The sequence below is a fragment of the Salmo trutta genome, chromosome 8 (genome assembly GCF_901001165.1).
Source record: "Salmo trutta chromosome 8, fSalTru1.1, whole genome shotgun sequence".
Classification (NCBI taxonomy): Eukaryota; Metazoa; Chordata; class Actinopteri; order Salmoniformes; family Salmonidae; genus Salmo; species Salmo trutta.
Genome location: NC_042964.1, coordinates 43344424 through 43361109, shown reverse-complemented (window position 1 = coordinate 43361109; position 16686 = coordinate 43344424). Strand labels below are relative to the sequence as shown.

Here is a 16686-nt window from a genome sequence, read left to right as displayed (position 1 = left end):
ATCAGTGAAGTTGTGATGTATCATGTTGCAACCATTAGGTCCAATTTACAGTCTACATACAGTAAGTTGTGCATTCCAAAGAGTCCTGTTCACGCATACGGTATTTCCACCACTGGGTTTCAGCTGGAGGACACTAGCCAAACTTTAACATGTTTCTTTCAAGTGTTTTATTGTCATTCAAGAGCAGCACTTTCACTCATTCACACTTTAAAACCCCACAGGCTCATCAGATAGCACAATGCGTGCCAAGACTAAAAATGCATGACAGACTAAACTGCTGGAGGATTTTCCCATTTGTCTCAGAGGCTTCCTGCTGTATACCTCCATTGTAGCATGACAGGTGGGCGGCAGTATGACCTGTGGCATCGTTCGTTGTTGAGTGCCCTCTGGGAGTCTGTGTGGCTGTAGGTGATTGGGGGGTATGGTCTGTACAAGGTGGGGGCGCATATATACACACACTCTCCAAGCTAGTGCTGGTGTGGGCCTAACTCTTCCGGAGGCTGATGTCAGCGCTGGTCAACAGTGCAGACAGGGATGTGCTATCCGAGGCCTCCTCTCTCGTCAGAACTAGGAAGGCCTCTCGACTGATCCCTAGCAGCTCACGAAGACCACTGTTCTCCAGCTGACCCCAAAAAAACATGCATACGTTTAACAGTATGTTTGAAATAGTAGTACTGTTAGTACTCAGTCAATGCTTTTAGTAAACAGCGAGAATATAGCCAACCTGTGTGACTCACCTCTAGTTGCTTAATCCTCTCCTCGTCTTCACACAACCTCCCCTCGTCCACTTCGATGGCCTTCCTCATCACCGTAGCCATCTCGTTGATCTTGTCTATGTGCGCTTGCATTTCCTGCAGAGTCATAGAATAGAAACAATATAAATATTTGCTTTGAACTTCCTCGATACAAGAAGAAAGGGTAGCTCCTGAGTGTGATGTGACACTAGAAGAGGGTGGGTCACTCACAGTGGTGTGCTGCTCCTTTAATTGGTTGACGATGGCTGGGTCATCCTTCTTACTGGCCATGAGGAGTCTGAAGACCTGCTCCCTGTATTTAGTCATGATGAGCTCTATGGCTGACTGGTGTTCCTCCAGGGATGTTCTCAACTCTGCAGCGAGAAAATATAGATACGCACATTTCTATGGATTTATCCAGACAGGGTACTTTTTCAACTGGTAATATGCCTGTTATGAAACCAATAAATAGAGTAGCTTCATTTGTTTTTCAGCTTATCACACTCACTGCTCTACCTTTGTTTTCCTGCTGTAGATCACGGATCTGCCGGTTTTCCTGCTGAATGCCCATGACGAGGCTGGAACGGGGCCGATGCCGGGCTACCTGGTTCAGCGATTCAATCTCCTCCTGATACTGCAAACAGATACACAGAACTCCAGTCAACTCAATAAAGGTCAGTTAAAGGCAAGTGTGTACCCTTTCCAACAACAATCAAAAGAGCTGCATTACCTGTTTCATGGCCTCCACCCTCTTGTTAAGGGACGTTGTCTGTTCGATAAGTACCTCCGCTGCATTGTCATGGTTGCGAAGTCTTTCCACCAGCGACTTAGCGTCTGATAATACATTTTCTAATGAACACGTCATCTCTGTTTGAAAAAGTACACTGGAAGGAAAATAAGGTTAAGTTGCTGCTCCAAAGCCTCACCAAACATGAATACATCATTCAATTTCTCCCCCTTCTCCCTGGAATGTGCACTTGCTCACTGCCGCTCAAGGATTTGAAAGCATTGGATTGGTATAAGTATGTGCTAAACTAGAGGGAGATCCAACCATATTTATCAAATCAGTCCTAATGTAACTTAGAGGAAGACTTAAGATCTTAGGCAAAGTTGCATCTTGGCATCCAAGGCTACATCTTGGCATCCATTATATAAATACTTGGCACATGAGCTTGTCAAAATGCATGGACTAAAATCCTGACAGAGTCACCATATCCAAACAATACTAAACATCATGATTTGACCTGGACCCTCATTCATGTACCGTTACTGTCTAAGTAGCTCGCTAACTCGTATAATCTCCCGGTCAGCAGGGACGTATTCATTACGTAAACCGTTTACCCTTTAATAACCAAACAGAAGCAAACAGAGAAAAACAAGAGTTTCTACTGGACAATTTAAGGAAGGTCCCGCCCCGTTTGCTTCCGTTTAGGAAACGTTTTACAACATTTTCTCGTATACGCCCCTGGTATACAGCTAACCTTCAGAGTTTCTGACTCTTTTTCCAGTGACTGATCAGTGGACAACCAAAAGGATGTTTGCAAAGTATTCGAACAGGGTACCTTAGCTAAATGATAATTACGGCAGCCTACTGACTGTCGTAATCAGAATGATGTTGTTAGGCAGTTGTCAGTCAGATACTAGCTAGCAAATCAACAAGGTTAGCTAGCTACAGTAGCTAGTTAAATGCTACGGAAATCAGGTGACTCGGTCACTGAAAATACAAGCAAACAAAAGCTGCAAGAGTCTCATGTTGGTATTGTATTTTCTGAAAAGTTGCTACACTTAGCTGTCAGAAGAAAAGTGAAATTACACATAAAAAGAACCAATACTCGTAGATTTACCTTAGCGAGAAACTCCTTAGCCAAGCGGTACACTTCCTGTTGTTACTGCTGCAGTCTGGGAAATGTATGGGCACGTTCCGGATTCTTTAGATTACAAGCGCTGCGGTCAAACTGAATAGCCTCCACTCCTTCTGTATTCCAGTTAGGATAGCTAGGTCTATCAGACACTTTCCCCCAATCAGATACTGATTACATTACTTAACATCTCTGATACTCCTTTTCCAGTTTTGTTTTCTTTCTTTCTTAGATTTTCTTTCACTGTGTGCGTTGTGTACTCCAACCTGCGGGTGGCAACAACACGCTAAGAAACGTTTAGTCAGCCCGGAAATCCAAGGAGAAACAACAAAGATGGCGGACAGGCTAACGCAACTTCAAGATGCAGTCAATTCGGTATGATCAATTTTTTTCATTTAGCTATTAGTGCACCCCACAATTTTTTTCATGCTCAGCAAATTGTCATGTCACGTTTAGATTGACTGACTTAGTATTTGGAAGCGGACTAGGCTGAATAATGACAGCTAGCTAGTTGGCTAAGTTCTCTATCTTGGTTGCAAGGTTTGCTGAGCTCACTAACTTTAGCTAACTAACAAACAATCACGTTGTTTAATGTCTTATTTGTGTTAAGTCAATATGCTCTCATGACAATATTTTTCTGACGTGTTTTTTATGTCTTTCAGCTTGCTGATCAGTTTTGCAATGCAATCGGGGTGCTGCAGCAGTGTGCGCCGCCAGCTTCGTTCAACAACATACAGACAACAATCAACAAGGACCAGCCATCGAACCCCACTGAGGGTAAGGACATGTCAGATATTAGATCCAAGTGGGACACCATTGGGGCATGTTTGCCTTTGGACTGGGCAACCTGAGTTCAAGACTTACACCCATTTGCGCCGAATACAACAGGTGTAGATCTCACAGTGAAAGGCTTACATACAAGCCCTTAACCAACAATGCACTGGTGTCAGAAGTGGGTTATACTCCACAGAAATAGAATCCTTGATTCTATTTCTATGATGTACTCTTATGTGATGCTGTTGGAGGCAAGGATGGACATAGGATGGACATAGGAAGACACTTGAAAGAAAGTTGGATTGCTTCCAGTTCTGAGGGGTTTGTATAAGGAACCTAGCAAATGTAAGTCTGTTACGACTTTCCCCAAGTTGGAGCAGTGGACAGTGTGTTTGCCTTCGGACAGGGTGATCCAAGTTCAAGACATACCCTTGCCATTTGCTTACATTGTTAGCCACCAGCAATGTGAAAGTCATTTGACACCTTGCTGATACAAATGTAATCTTATGTCGCATAAATATAATCCAATTTGACGGAAATAACGACTTTGACCGGACAGCGCTATTTGCATATGAAAAGTTTACGGATTACACCTTTAATTTGAAATGGGGTTGTTATTTCTTTTCCTAGAGTATGCCCAACTATTTGCTGCACTGATTGCCCGGACAGCTAAGGATGTGGACGTGCTGATTGACTCACTGCCTAGTGAGGAGTCCACGGCAGCTCTACAGGTATGGAGGCTGACTTTACTCCTGTGATTCAACAGGAGTGGAAAACCTCCAACTAGAGTGCTATTCTCATGTTGAAAATGATTATAGTACATTCTTTCAAGTGAAAGCGATAGTTCACTTCTAATTCTGTATTGCTATACTCTTACTTTGGAAATAGCATATGGAGCCAGGGGTGGACTGGCTGGAATCTGTAACTACTTTGGTTGCAATCCAAGTCAGACTTGTAAGTGGCTATCCTTAGCATTGGTTACCATAGCCCTGTCCCGGACATACAAACAAATAGCTTTGGTAAATCGCCTTATAAGAAGTGTAGATGGAAATATTTACTCTCCACTCTCACTTTGGCACACATTACTTCAATGAGTTCACGCTCAAATAACTACAGTTTCTATACATTTTGTACAGAGATTTTGACTTTCTTCGCTCCCTCTTTTTCCCCTCGCCCCCTCTCACCTTTCTTGTCTTACTCCTTGCCCCTCTCCCTAGGCGGCCAGTCTGCGGCAGTTGGAGGAGGAGAATCATGATGCAGCGGCACGTCTCGAAGAGGTGGTATACCGTGGGGACTTGCTACTGGAGAAGATCCAAAGTGCCCTGGCTGATATTGCGCAGTCACAACTTCGTACTCGCAGTGGAGGACCCAGCCAGACCACACCGCCTGAATCATGACCCCCACACATGGGGCAAAGACATTCTCACATCACTTTCTCACATAAATACACCAGAGGGCGTAAATGTGTACAGGAAATCAAATAAAGAGCCCACTGGGTGGACCTGAACAGCTGACCTCTCAAGGATGTGAATCTATGGAAAGTACTTCTCGCAATATGTGAGTGGGAAGTTGGTGCTTGGGGAATTCAGTGAGGCAAGCCATGAACCCACCTGTTCCTTTACACAAGGACCTTGAGTTCTGCCAGCAAGGAACTGTTTACTCTGTCCTTTTCTTGGCACACTCTATTTTGGATTAAAAAGCACTGCTCTGGTGTCAATATCTGCTGTCATTTTCTTAACCCTGGATATTTTGAGGATGCTAGTTAAGAGTCTGCTGACTGCTGTTGGTAGCCATTTTTGTACATACAGAAAGCAGCTGGTAAAAGGAACAACAATCTTAAATTGATAGAAGCCCATTTTACATGCTGCATGCCAACAAACAATACCCCTTTACAAGCAAGCCCTGTTGTTTTAGAAAGGCAGGTTTTGTATTATTTTTATACCAATGTTTTTATCAACAGTTTATTTCAAGGCATAAATGGCATTTTAAAATTAAGTCGAGTGTTTGCATTTTATGTGGAATATTAGTGCTTTTTTTATGTTTTATATTTTGATATGCAACACAGACACCTTGGCCCCACATAAAGATGGCTTTCAGAATGCCCTTGAATTGAAAGTGTTTTAAGTCTTATATACTAAGGGGTTTCGATTGAGCAGCCCGAGTAGAACCGGCCGTAGCTCATAACGTGACTGGGCGAACTCTGAGTGAGGCGCACCCTGCTCAAATCGAACGGTAATCTGCACAGCTCGTGATATTGTCAACATTGTGCATCATTCAGAAACATTATTTATCATAAAATGTTTGAATTCAACTAGTTTTCATTTGGATGGTAGATGAAGCCTTTTAATCAAAAGCAATCAATTTTGCATGTGAAAAGACAATCCTACTCATTACTACACATGCTTAACCTACATCCCTTTTGTTTTCAGCAGACTTGGGGCATCTGGTTCACCCAGGGGATGCAGCCCAGTTCCAAAACGAATGCATCAAAGCTAACCCGATTCACCCGGGACATTAATAAAACTCTCTCACTAGCTGGGAAACCGGTCTTCAACGTTTAATTGAAGTGAGAAGTGTTCCAGAGGCTGGCTACATTGCAGTCCTATCATCGTTAAACCATTTCCTGTAATGTACTGTATTTTCAATTACTACAATGTAGGCGGCCTGGAACGCAACCATGCTCAGGGAAAACCGGTGGACGGACCTGAAAAAAGGCATATTACTTTCCTCTGATTGGTAGATAGCTAGGTTACGTCCCCAATATTTCCATGACCGATTGGTTAAAATTAACATTTATTTCATTTTCTCTTCTTCTATTGGCTAATCTAGGTGTCATTTCTGTAGCATGTACTTGCGTGGAGTAAGCGTTATGTTTCTTAGTGCATCCATTCCTGGAGTAATTGGGTATTTTACTATTTACAGGGAGGGTTGAGGTCGAAGTTGGATGAATGGAGACAAGCAACGCTTACCAAACCTTTGTACTGTTAGTCTTGTTAAATATCAAAAATAGTTGTCATTGACTCAAGTCTTTTATTTTCTCCATACACAGTCCGTGTTTGCAGTGTGTGTATCTAGTTAACGCTAGATAGCTAGTACATAACGTCCCGTCTCTCCCCTCATTCTCTAGCCAAATTTACGGACCTAAATTCTGTCATATTGGAGCAGGGCTGGGCAGCTAGCCTAGCCATCAATTGAATATGGAGCAGGATACAGAGGTAGGTAAAAGCTATTATTAAATCCAAGTCTGGATAGTTTTGACATTATGGTCAACGTCGATCAGCAGCTATCAAGACATAGACAGCCTACATCTAGCCTAGATGTCAAATTGCAATGACAACATTCAATACAGTTATCTTCTCGTTGGCGGACTTGTTTCGTTGCCTGCATACCTGTGGTTTTGTCATGTTTACGTGTGTTACGCAACCCAATGCACAAATCATGGCAATGACGTGTTCATCATCACCTGCTCGTACAGTCCTTATTAACACTGGCGCCACATAAGCAGCGTCCTCATCATGGGCATCTTCTTATAGACATTGAGTCATTGGAATTGAATTAAATAATGTGTCCTTACATTCAAATGTTGCGTCTACGTCCAATCATTTTCTATTTTGGATCTAGCTATTTATCAAATTCAATAGTTAAACATTCTCAAATAACAATGGGACCTGGTTTCAAATCAAACATCACAATTCACAAGCTTTGGTAAGGCCATCAGAAATATCCTTATTTCAATCATGCCTGAGTAGTGATGAGATACAGAATGTCTGAAATCCACACAACAAAGGACATTACTACTAGTACTAACTACTAGCTTAAATCTCAGGAAAATACAATATGTCGTTGTTGCTAAATTGACATACCTAATAGTATAATTAAAGATGGCCTTTGCATAGGGAACGCAGAAGAATTTAAGGGTGAAGTTTTAGGCAACGGGAGCAGGAGCCTGGTGCACAACTCATGAAAACAGGCATTGGAAATTGTGTTGTGATTCATTGGACTGGTACATGAGCTCAACCCTATGGACCAGTCCCCCAAGACACTCTTCCTCACTGCCTATTGAGATGTTTCTGAGGGCATGGAGCTTGGTGTTGTTCTTGGCTGTGTGTATGTGTCCCAGACAGTCCCCCTCCCTCTGGCATCATGACTGGGTCTTTTCATGCTGAAGGGGAGTTGCTTCCTGTCCGGTGCTGACTCACAGGGTGGAGACCACTTGGTTTCTTGATTGCATGTTTAACGTCCCCCCCCCCCCCCCCCCCCCCCCCCACTGCACACAATGGCCCCTCTCTCTGCACCTATATTTCAAGAAAGAGTGAACTTGCATCAAATCAACCTTTTTTTGGTTACGTACACAGTTTAGCAGATGTTATAGCAGGTGCAGCAAAATGCTTATGTTACTAGCACCTAAAAATGCAGTAAAATGTCAAGCAAGAACATAAATAATACAAGATTTTAACAAGCAATCAAGAAATATCCAAATGGATCCAAATAACCTAACAACCCAAATAGCACTAACATTCATCCAAATGCAATCTATACATATCTACACTGGATGAATTTACATAAGATTTACTGAGAATAGGTACAGAAGTAACATTAGATGTTTTAGTGTGGGCATACTGGTCTGTATTATGCAAAGACAAGTTAAAACAGGCACCTCACTGCTAGTAATAGACAGTAGCAATACAATGTCTCAGATATTACTCAACTAGAACTAAATACTTTTGGATGTACAGTAGGCTTAACGTTGAATATCAGTACATGTGTATTGGGCCGCAGTCAGTCAGTGTTGTCATTGTTTCCCTTTGCTCTACAGGATAGTATGGCCATGACAGGAGGGACTGCAGCTGCCCTTCCCATGAGCAACCACACCCGGGAGAGGGTGACCGTGGCCAAGCTGACACTGGAGAACTTCTACAGCACTCTGCTGACACAACACGAGGAGCGAGAGACCAGGTACGTGTCTCCTATAGGCCACCCATGCATGTGACAGCCAGGTGTTCCGAATATTTGCATTTGGCAATGCAAGCTTGTTTGGGCTACATTTTAAGAGGACCCAAATAGTGGGTTGTTGTGTTGAGAGAATGAAAGAGACTTTGTTCTTTATAAAATGGCTGGGGTTCATTCCAACCCGAGCATCCTCACGTTTGTGAGCTAGCATCACAATTACAACTGTTTAGCCAAAGTACCGTGGCTCCTGTAGGACATCTCTACTATGGTGGGTGAAACCGTAACACACAACAATAACTCTCAGGGTAGGCTATATAGCCACCATAACATTTGGAGTAGAAATTGCACTTTAATCATTAACAATCATCACAGTTTTATGTCTGAAAAATGTTGAGAGATGATCATGAAAGACAACGCCACCATGGCCTAGACTGGGGTAGATTGTTTCAGAATAACACGACTGGGGTAGACTGGTTTCAGAATAACACGACTGGGGTAGACTGGTTTCAGAATAACACGACTGGGGTAGACTGGTTTCAGAATTACACGACTGGGGTAGACTGGTTTCAGAGTAACACGACTGGGGTAGACTGGTTTCAGAGTAACACGACTGGGGTAGACTGGTTTCAGAGTAACACGACTGGGGTAGACTGGTTTCAGAGTAACACGACTGGGGTAGACTGGTTTCAGAGTAACACGACTGGGGTAGACTGGTTTCAGAATACCTGCATGTTCCCCTCTGTTTTTCCAGGCAGAAGAAGCTGGAGAAAGTGATGGATGAGGAAGGCTTGATAGATGAAGAGGTAAACCTCCACACGTGTGGAACGATGGCTTTAATTCCAATAGTGGATTGGAATCAAAGTCGTGGGTAGCACTTTCTTTGCATGTTTGTCACATCTACTATTTTAGAGGAAACCAAATGGAACTGATTATCGGTGTCTCTGTGCCCGTGTTTCTCAACAGAAGATCATGCGACGCTCCCAGCACGCCAGGAAGGAGACAGAGTTCCTGCGGCTGAAGAGGACCCGGCTGGGCCTGGATGACTTTGAGTCGCTAAAGGTCATTGGTCGAGGCGCCTTTGGAGAGGTATGTTATGATATCTCTCTCTTCAGTTTATTTTCTTTATATGGACCTTTGAGTGTATGCTGGTATTGATTGTGGATTAATATGGTCTTTACTGAAGTTTTCAAGGTTTGCAATGCATGGTTTGGTCTGACCACTCATTTATAAAGCAGTTAGCAACTGATTACACTTACGCCTCTGAAATGTGGCATACTCATGTGTGACTCCTACGTTTGTCCTCAGGTCCGCTTGGTGCAGAAAAAAGACACCGGGCACATATATGCCATGAAGATCTTGAGGAAAGCTGACATGTTGGAGAAGGAGCAGGTGGCTCATATTCGGGCAGAGAGGGACATCTTGGTGGAGGCGGACGGGGCCTGGGTGGTCAAGATGTTCTACAGTTTCCAGGATAAGAGGAACCTCTACCTCATCATGGAGTTTCTACCTGGTGGTGGGTTTCTCTTGCTGACCAGTCTGACTCCACAAATTACATCAAACCATTTTTTATTAGATATAATTATTAGGAATAAATATAGTGACATTACACATTGTACATAGAGACATCTAGAGCAGGGTTCTTTAACCTTTCCCATCATGTTAGTAATAAAAACTATTTTCACATCTTGTCGGGTGAATGATAATGTCAAGGAGAAGCAATCAATGAATAGATTTGGTAGATAGTTTTTCATTATTTTAACCTCCCCACATGATAATTGAAAGAGGGAAGTGTAAACTTTAACATGGCCAAAAATGAATGTCCAAGTTAAGAAAGTTTTACCAGCAGCTCCACTGAGTGTAATTAACAATGAGTGTAATTTGGTCTGACGAATCCCGGTTCTTGTTGCGTAATGCTGATGGCAGCGTCTGGTTTTTGGCATGAGTCCATGGACCCATCCGGCCTGGTGTCTACGGTACAGGCTGGTGGTAATGTCTGGGGAATGTTTTCCTGGCACACGTTAGGTCCCTTGATACCAATTGTGCAACGTCTGAATGCCACACCTTGTACTATCCATGCCCAATGAATTCAGGCTGTTCTGGAGGCAAAAGGGGTTCTACCCGGTACTGGATGGGTGTAGCTAATAAACTGGCCAATGAGTGTATACTGTTATTATATACTTTCATTTAATTGGTCATCTGTTACATCATGTTAAACAACGGGGTTAGTGTCATTAATATCAATTCAATGTGCAGGTGACATGATGACCCTGCTGATGAAAAAGGACACCCTGTCTGAAGAGGCTACCCAGTTCTACATAGCTGAGACCGTCCTGGCCATCGACTCCATCCACCAGCTGGGCTTCATCCACAGAGACATCAAACCTGATAACCTGCTTCTGGACTCCAGGGTGAGACACTGGCCTGGTCCAGGCCTGCCCCTGTACACAAACAGACACATGCTCAGAGACACGCACACAGAGACATCAAACCTGATAACCTGCTTCTGGACTCCAGGGTGAGACACTGGCCTGGTCCAGGCCTGCCCCTGTACACAAACAGACACATGCTCAGAGACACGCACACAGAGACATCAAACCTAATAACCTGCTTCTGGACTCCAGGGTGAGACACTGGCCTGGTCCAGGCCTGCCCCTGTACACAAACAGACACATGCTCAGAGACACGCACACAGAGACATCAAACCTGATAACCTGCTTCTGGACTCCAGGGTGAGACACTGGCCTGGTCCAGGCCTACCCCTGTACACAAACAGACACATGCTCAGAGACACGCACACAGAGACATCAAACCTGATAACCTGCTTCTGGACTCCAGGGTGAGACACTGGCCTGGTCCAGGCCTACCCCTGTACACAAACAGACACATGCTCAGAGACACGCACACAGAGAAGCATTCACTTACAGATGGCCAATTCAATTAAAGTATATAATAAGCATTCATATTGAAGGTGTGATCGGAGAGTCTTTTTTTATTTTCTGCAGGGCCATGTAAAGCTGTCTGATTTTGGTCTGTGTACGGGACTGAAGAAGGCCCACCGTACAGAGTTCTACAGGAACCTCACACACAACCCTCCCAGTGACTTCTGTGAGTCCCTCTTTACAACCTGTGAATCATTCACTTTTATTTTCATTCAGACAAAATAGAATTTGTTTATTCAGTCGTTTTTATGGTAGAACACTGCCATGTCTTTGAACTTGCAATATTCCACAGCCTTCCAAAACATGAACTCAAAGAGAAAAGCAGAGACGTGGAAGAAGAACCGGAGGCAACTGGTAAGAGTTTGTTCATGTGAGAGACTATATATTTTACCGCCCATTATATCATTTTTTACATTTTCGTCATTTAGCAGACGCTCTTATCCAGAGCGACTTACAGTAGTGAATGCATGCATACATTTCATTTCATACATTTCATTTCATGCATTTTTTTTTTTGTACTGGCCCCCCGTGGGAATCGAACCCACAACCCTGGCGTTGCACACACCATGCTCTACCAACTGAGCCACAGGGAAGCTATCTTATCTTTGGTACCGCCCTTCCCAATGGTCCTTTGAGTAGCATCCCTCTCAGGGATCTCATGAGTGTTTTTGTTAAGGATCCTCTGAGCACCACAGACCATGGACTGCTAAACAAGCACACCCAATACTGTAGCCTTTGGGTTGTTTTTTCTTATTAGTGTCTCCCCATCTGTTTGTGTTTAACCAACAGGCCTACTCCACAGTGGGAACACCGGACTATATTGCCCCAGAGGTGTTCCTGCAGACGGGATACAACAAGCTCTGTGACTGGTGGTCTCTGGGGGTCATCATGTATGAGATGCTGATAGGTATGTCTATGTAACCGAGTCAATTACAACATGCCCAAGTATGTGTTTCATTATGAACTCAAAGATAGCCAGCTGACATTATGAAAAAACATCCTAACTCATTGCTCCTACTTTGTAACATACTGACATTCTCCCCTGGTGTCTCTCTTAGGGTACCCCCCGTTCTGTTCTGAAACACCCCAGGAGACGTATAGGAAGGTGATGAACTGGAAGGAGACCTTGGTCTTCCCCCCTGAGGTGCCCATCTCAGAGCGGGCCAAGGACTTGATTCTCAGGTTTGTGGTCATATGAAACCTTATAGGATATCTGCTTGTGTGTATGTATCAGAGTGTATTGTCCTCTTAGGAAAAAAGTATTATAACACTTTACTGGTATCATTTATTTTTTATTTAACCAGGTAGGACAGTTGAGAACAAGTTCTCATTTACAACTGCGACCTGGCCAAGATAAAGCAGTGTGACAAAAACAACACAGAGTTACACATGGGTTAAACAAATGTACAGTCAATAACACAATAGAAAAGTCTATATACAGTGTGTGCAAATGTAGTAAGATTAGGGAGGTAAGGCAATAAATAGGCCATTGAGGCAAAATAATTACAATTTAGCATTAACACTAGAATGATAGATGTGCAGATGATGATGTGCAAGTAGAGATACTGGGGTGCAAAATAGCAACACAAAAAAAACAATATGGGGATGAGGTAGTTGGATGGGCTATTTACAGATGGGCTGTGTACAGGTGCAGTGATCCGTAAGCTGCTCTGACAGCTAACGCTTATAGTTAGTGCTTTAATACTTGTTATAAAGATGTGAACCTTTTATAATGTCTTATATTTTAGGCCTATAGCTTCACATTTGCTAGATTGGGAGAACTCAACATAGCTGTTACGCATGATCATTATGAGATGTTAATGACGAAGACATTATAAGGTGGTCATACATGTAAATGACATGTCTTATAATGCATTATAACTGGATCATAAGTCACATCTGCAGGCTGAGTTACCAAAATGATCACATCCACAAAAACACGCCGTATCAAACTGCAGTAAAGTAGACATTTTATTTCAGCGCAATGGATTTCCTATTTTGTGAAACAAAGGCTTTGGTGCTCCAACAACATGAACCCATTTCAGGTACTGTAATGACGCTGAGAACCGTGTTGGTGCTGTGAGTGTTGAGGAGATGAAGAGTCACGCCTTCTTTGAGCCTGTGGACTGGGAACACATCAGGTATGTGTTTGTTCTTCAGTACTTACGTGTGTGTGTCTAAGCATGTGTGATGGCAATATTTTAAAGGAGGTATAACATGCAATCACAGCCCAAACAAAAGCCAAGTCACTTAGCTTTAATTTGGTTGTCTTTGGTGCGTTTCAGCAAAATGCATTAGGAAAAAGGTTTTAAATAGACCAACGACTCACATTTTGCCCTCCTTCCATAGGGAAAGACCAGCCGCCATCTCCATTGAGATCAAGAGCATCGATGACACATCGAACTTTGATGAGTTCCCAGAATCGGACATCCTTCAGCCAGGTAATAATAATCACTTTGTCTCTACTACTACTTTTCATACATGAAATGCAGTTCTTCACAATAAGCATGAAATTAATGAGAAAATGTAAAAACTATTAAAGCAGAAGAAACATTTGTGCTGCGGTGCAGGTTTGCTTTGGTGTACAGGAATCTTTGAGTCATCATCTCCGGCTCATCTCCAATTTAGATTAAATAGGACCCATAGTCCTGTTGTTATTCACACATTCCTACAGTTCTGAGATCTAGATTAAGTTCCTATTCAGTGTTGCCCTCTAGTGGCAAGGAGGAGACAATAACACTGGTATTAACCTTAATACACTGTTGTATATCATTTACAATCTTGTTTCAGTTTCCAACGTGACGGAGCCAGACAAATCCAAGGACTGGGTGTTCTTGAACTACACCTACAAGAGGTTTGAGGGGCTGACTCAGCGAGGCACCATCCCCACATACATGAAGGCAGGGAAGGCCTGAGGGAAAAGGGAGAGACAATGTAGACACAGGGTTGGGCGGTAAACCCCTGCTGTGCTGAAAGCACAGGATCAAGAATGATGATGATGAGGAGGTTCTTGGCTTCATGCTTCACCAGGGTTTTCCTGCTTGGCCACAGATCCATTGGGGCACCAATGGCAAGAGGAACAGGGATATATACATGTATCGTATTTTGTCTTAGGCCTTGCTTGGGCTGTTAAAGGGGAAGTTTGTGTTTTACAACTTGATGTTAGATGGTTCCTTAACCTGAAAAAACTGAACTTCCCCTTTGAAGTGACTACTACTGGGTGACTAAATCAACGGGCGTGTTCTTCTGCCCAGGCGTCTTTGAAGTATGCCCATCTTACAACACCTGGATAGGTATTTTACCTATCGGCTAACCACATCATGTTATAGCAATCTGGTGCCCGACGGCATAGTCGATGACGAGGTACGCAACCATTTGTTGATGGAACGTCTGACTGAGCAGGGGAACGCGACCATCATATCTGCATGTTTACACACTGATTTGCAGGGTCTAAAACACTGGAGAAGGACTGCCCCACACACAGGGTATTCTAGTGACCTCGTGTATGACTGCAGAAAAATGCATGTAGTTAATGTTAAGTAAACGTTGTTTGCTAAACTTGTAGGTATAAAAAGTTCTAACGTTTCGAGTCTTTTATGGGTGCCATGTTAGCCAAAAAGTTTCATTCTAGTTACAATGCAAATAGTAATCCTTCCGTCATGGAACGTTCGCTGCTAACATGGAGTATGGTGAGCCATCCGTACATGTATCTATGGCTCTGGGATTAATCCATTGTGGTGTCTATTTAATGCCTTGATAATCTGGAATTAATAGCTCTAAATTATTTAATGGTGTCAAAGATGCATAGAAAAGTGTTGCATTCTAGTGGTTGAGATAAGAAACAGTAATGTAGAAGCAGATTTGTTTTTGCAAGTTAGAGAACAAGTCATGTATGTCAATGAAAATTCAATGCTACTAATACTTAAAGGTAGATATATGATGCAGAAAGTAAACATTATATTGGGTTAATTTCCGCAACAACTAAGAGCGTTGAAGCGTGATACTCAACTTCTCTGCTTTTTTGGTCCCGTGGCTACCACCGTGTATACGGTATGAAGCAAACCCGTGCACATGCTCAGATGCTGTGTGTGACTGCGGGAGAGCAACGTCTTGCATCTCGCTCATCTCCGTATCTGCGGTGCTGCTCGTGGCAATGTCATTTTCTGTTCAAATGTATTGACAAAGATATCAGATAGCACCTTTTTTTTTTTTTTTTTTTTTTAAAGAACATCGGAAATCATGTTTGATCTCCACTTCACATCGCTCCCCAAAATGCATCCATTTAAGTTAGGAACTACATTTTCAATTAAATGTACTTTTTTTATAGTAAACATTTACTCAACTTTAGTGAACACTCGCTGTGGGTGATGTCATACAAATAGATATTCAAACGTAGGGGTAAAACATTTCAGCGATTCTGATTTAGTTGTGCACCTCAGCACAACTTGCATATCCAACCAACTAAACTCGTGTAATGTTGCCCTGGCTACAGTGCCTTGCAAAAGTATTCATCCCCCTTGGCGTTTTTCCTATTTTGTTGCATTACAAACTAATTTAAATAGATTTTTATTTGGATTTCATGTAATGGACATACACAAAATAGTCCAAATTGGTGAAGTGAAATGAAAAAAAATAACTTGTTTAAAAGAAATGTAAAACGTCAAAGTGGTGCGTGCATATGTATTCACCCCCTGTGCTACGAAGCCCCTGAATAAGATCTGGTGCAACCAATTACCTTCAGAAGTCACATAATTTGTTAGATTGCAAACAGGTGGACTTTATTTAAGTGTCACATGATCTCAGTATATAGACACCTGTTCGAAAAGGCTCCAGAGTCTGCAACACCACTAAGCAAGCGGTACCATGAAGACCAGTGAGCGCTCCAAACAGGTCAAGGACAAAGTTGTGGAGAAGTACAGATCAGGGTTGGGCTGTTAAAAAAATATCTGAAACTTTGAACATCCCACGGAGCACCATTAAATCCATTATTAAAAAATTGAAAGAATATGGCACCACAACAAACCTGCCAAGAGAGGGCTGTCCACCAAAACTCACAGACCAGGCAAGGAGGGCATTAATCAGAGAGGCAACAGAGACCAAAGACAACATTGAAGCAGTTGCAAAGCTCCACTGCGGAGATTGGAGTATCTGTCCATAGGACCACTTTAAGCCGTACACCCCACAGAGCTGGGCTTTATTGAAGAGTGGCCAGAAAAAAAGCCATTGCTTAAAGAAAAAATTAGGTGAACACATTTGGTGTTTGCCAAAAGGCATGTAGAAGACTCCCCAAACATACGGAAGAAGGTACTCTGGTCAGATGAGACTAAAATGTAGCTTTTTGGCCATCAAGGAAAAATACCTCCCATCACCCCAAGGACACCATCCTGGTGGCAGCATCATGCTGTGGGGATGTTTTTCATCGGCAGGGAC

The 16686-nt window shown here is 42.9% G+C and overlaps 3 protein-coding genes across 6 annotated transcripts; 2 read left to right on the top strand and 1 right to left on the bottom strand.

The window, feature by feature from the left end:
* Positions 1–150: 150 nt before the first annotated feature.
* Positions 151–2831, bottom strand: LOC115199027 (FGFR1 oncogene partner 2 homolog). Of its 2 annotated transcripts, XM_029761533.1 has the most exons (6): positions 2579–2827; positions 1465–1618; positions 1251–1368; positions 966–1108; positions 738–851; positions 151–622 (listed from the first exon to the last, which is right to left on the bottom strand). In XM_029761533.1, the coding sequence occupies exons 2-6, from the start codon at positions 1597–1599 to the stop codon at positions 485–487; spliced, it is 648 nt and encodes a 215-aa protein (XP_029617393.1). In that variant the 5' UTR covers positions 1600–1618; positions 2579–2827; the 3' UTR covers positions 151–484. The 2 variants fall into 2 exon arrangements, with proteins under 2 accessions (XP_029617393.1, XP_029617392.1); XM_029761532.1 differs by having other exon boundaries at positions 738–1108; positions 2579–2831.
* Positions 1315–5362, top strand: LOC115199029 (mediator of RNA polymerase II transcription subunit 21). 2 transcript variants are annotated; one of them, XM_029761534.1, is made up of 5 exons: positions 1315–1408; positions 2826–2968; positions 3256–3370; positions 3998–4098; positions 4585–5362. In XM_029761534.1, exons 1-5 carry the CDS (start codon positions 1327–1329, stop codon positions 4762–4764), a joined length of 621 nt encoding a protein of 206 aa, XP_029617394.1. In that variant the 5' UTR covers positions 1315–1326; the 3' UTR covers positions 4765–5362. The 2 variants fall into 2 exon arrangements, with proteins under 2 accessions (XP_029617394.1, XP_029617395.1); XM_029761535.1 differs by lacking the exon at positions 1315–1408 and adding an exon at positions 1878–2490.
* An 838-nt stretch (positions 5363–6200) lies between these two features.
* LOC115199025 (serine/threonine-protein kinase 38-like) lies at positions 6201–15205 on the top strand. Of its 2 annotated transcripts, XM_029761530.1 has the most exons (14): positions 6201–6350; positions 6495–6582; positions 8184–8323; positions 9069–9120; positions 9281–9403; positions 9623–9830; positions 10571–10725; positions 11320–11422; positions 11549–11610; positions 12046–12163; positions 12315–12438; positions 13302–13397; positions 13606–13697; positions 14047–15205. In XM_029761530.1, the coding sequence occupies exons 2-14, from the start codon at positions 6565–6567 to the stop codon at positions 14169–14171; spliced, it is 1416 nt and encodes a 471-aa protein (XP_029617390.1). In that variant the 5' UTR covers positions 6201–6350; positions 6495–6564; the 3' UTR covers positions 14172–15205. The 2 variants fall into 2 exon arrangements, with proteins under 2 accessions (XP_029617390.1, XP_029617389.1); XM_029761529.1 differs by having other exon boundaries at positions 6202–6582.
* The last annotated feature ends 1481 nt before the right edge of the window (positions 15206–16686 follow it).